The 2,699-nt window shown below is 37.1% G+C and overlaps 1 protein-coding gene across 6 annotated transcripts in view; it reads left to right on the forward strand.

Moving 5' to 3' along the window:
* pbx3b (pre-B-cell leukemia homeobox 3b) overlaps window positions 1-1,667 on the forward strand; it is an 85,099-nt gene extending 83,432 nt beyond the window's left edge. For 4 of the 6 annotated variants that reach the window (XM_019862869.1, XM_019862871.1, XM_019862872.1 and 1 more), the window contains one exon: window positions 150-1,667. In XM_019862869.1, the coding sequence (XP_019718428.1) occupies window positions 150-242 (93 nt within the window). In that variant the 3' untranslated portion in view covers window positions 243-1,667. The remainder of the gene's footprint in view (window positions 1-149) is intronic. The other 2 variants (XM_019862873.1, XM_019862874.1) reach the window with 1 other exon arrangement.
* Window positions 1,668-2,699: the final 1,032 nt, after the last annotated feature.

Consider the following 2,699-nt stretch of genomic DNA (forward strand, 5'->3'; position numbering starts at 1 on the left):
TATATATATATATATATGATCAGATGGACTGATGTTTGTTGTGGTGTGAGAGCTTTGTTCAATCTAAGGATTGGTGATTAAAACTGTCATGTAATCAAATTGCAGAGAAATGTGATAATCATCTCAATCTCCCCTTGTTTGTGTCTCAGACTAATGGGGGGTGGCAAGATGCAACAACTCCATCTTCAGTCCTATCTGCGACAGAGGGACCCGGCAGTGTGCACTCGGATACCTCCAACTGATCCACTCTCCATGCATTTAAGCCTCAAGCTGGGCAGGGACTCTTAACTGACTGCACAACTGCAGAGGACCTCCAAAACCTTTTCATGCCACTTTTTTTTTTTTTTTTTTTTGTGCATTTGTTATGTCCCACGACTACATGCCACATGTAAGGATGAACATTTTTATCTTGAAGAGTCAACTTTTCATGATTGTCTCAATGTTTTCTTTGTAATTCAGATGCTTGTTGAAGGGTAAGCGCACACGCTGCATGTGCAAATATCAAAGAGCCCTCTGATATTCATCAAACGTTCATGTTATCTTCTGTATTGAAAATACAGGATGGGTATTTACATGACATTTAAAATGTCAAATGTATGTGATTGCTCTTTTTTTATTTCATATTTTAAAAATACTTTTTTCTTTTTGTTCTTTGAATCAATGGATTGAAGCAGCTGTTAATGTGACCGTAACAATGCTACTGTTGACAGCTCAATGGCAGCTTTGTGGTTACTTCCAAGTACAAACCAATGATTCTTCATATCTGGAGCATGAAGAAGTGTCATTGATTGCGTTACCACGACGTGACACCATGCCATATTTTATCATGCGATGTTTGCCATGTACATATGTAAACATTTTATACTGCTTGTGGTAGTCATCAAATCTCCCACAGTCGCTCATAACTCGCGAGTCCCAGTGACACCAACGTGTACAAAACATAACTTTAGAGTGCTTAAACTTCCCAACAATTAATACACAGCTTTATTGCCTCATTACAAGTCATACCAACAAATTCCATCATTCCTGTAGCTTAGAGTGCTCACATACTACCTCTCAACATTTTTTGCCCAACTTCTTATTTTTTTTTAATTGTTTTACTTGTTTTAATAACATCTTGCAACACATTCTCTATGTAATGTAATGTATATTTTAATCTTTTAATAAAACTCTGTTGCTATCTTGCAGCTTAAAATGACAAAAAAAGGTGAATCTGATGACATTAACAACATGAAAAATAGCAGAGCGAGTACATTGTTGGTCTGTGGCTTTTATGAAGGGGTATGATAATATTGCGATAAATAAACAGTAAAACTGTTGTAAATACTTAAAAAAAACATTTTGAATGTTGCTCATCTTATTACTAAATCATACCCCCAAAAAATGAAGAAAAAAAATCATTATTAAGACTGTAATGCATAGAAGTTTCAGTATTCAGAACTGTATATTTCCAGCTCTGTTCAACAGGGTTCAAACTTCTTTTCTCTTTTTTCTATTGTATGTTATTCTGAAACTGAAAAGTCATGACAAATGATTTGTGGCAGTGATTCAAATGTAATAAAAATGTTTAGTGTTGCTTTCTAACCAGACGACACCCTGGACTGAAAAGTCTTTCTTGTGGTAGTTGTGTAATTTAAAACATGAATAAAACTTTTGCTTTGATGACAGCATGTAGTTTTTTTTTCTTCTGATGTGTGATCATTCATTATAAGACACATAAGTTCCCTTTGAAAAAATAATGAGGGAATGATATATTTCTTGAATTTTATATGTATGTATATATATATATATATATAGAGAGAGAGAGAGAGAGAGAGAGAGAGAGAGAGAGAGAGAGAGAGAGAGAGAGAGAGAATTTATTGACTTTGTGGACAACCTATATACAAGCCTTTACCACAAGTTCGAACGTATCATTTTATTATTTTGTGAAGGATGAAAAGCTTTCCAACATAAAAATGTTCCAATCATCCACAACATTTTGGGCAACTATTCATTACATTCAGGGGTGGCCCGGTGGTCCAGTGGTTAGTGTGTCAACCTCACAGTGCAGAGGTACCGGGTTCAATTGCAGCGCCGGCCTCCCTGTGTCAGGTTTGCATATTCTCCCCGGGCCTGTGTGGGTTTTCTCCGGGTACTCCGGTTTCCTCCCACATTCCAAAAACATGCATGGCAGGCTGATTGAACACTCTAGAATTGTCCACAGGTGTGAGTGTGAGCACGAATGGTTGTTTGTCTTTCTGCGCTCTGCGATTGGCTGGCAACCGGTTCAGGGTGCCCCCCGCCTATTGCCCGAAGTCAGCTGAGATAGTCTCCAGCACCCCCCGCGACTCTTGTGAGGATAAGTGGATCGGAAAATGGATGGATGGATAGATTTATGACATTCCACAAAATCTCCCCATTTACAGTGAACTTAATACCGCTACATTTCTCAACCAACTGACTATACTATACCAACAACTATAACGATAACTTCCTCTATTTCGGTTGCTTTGTTGTTATGCTGATAGCAATTGATATAATACTAATGTTTTCTACATTACCATGAAAAACAATAACTAGGGAAAAAAAAAGAGTACAATCCTGAAATGTTAGCATGCTGGCATTGGATCAGTTCTGATTCTAATTATCACCAAATTGTCGCTAAAAATGATCAATGATCAACTCATGTTACAATTTTGCTTCCTGTTATGGTATCTTAG

Source organism: Hippocampus comes, unplaced genomic scaffold, assembly GCF_001891065.2.
Source record: "Hippocampus comes isolate QL1 unplaced genomic scaffold, H_comes_QL1_v1.1 scaffold147, whole genome shotgun sequence".
In the NCBI taxonomy this organism is placed as follows: Eukaryota; Metazoa; Chordata; class Actinopteri; order Syngnathiformes; family Syngnathidae; genus Hippocampus; species Hippocampus comes.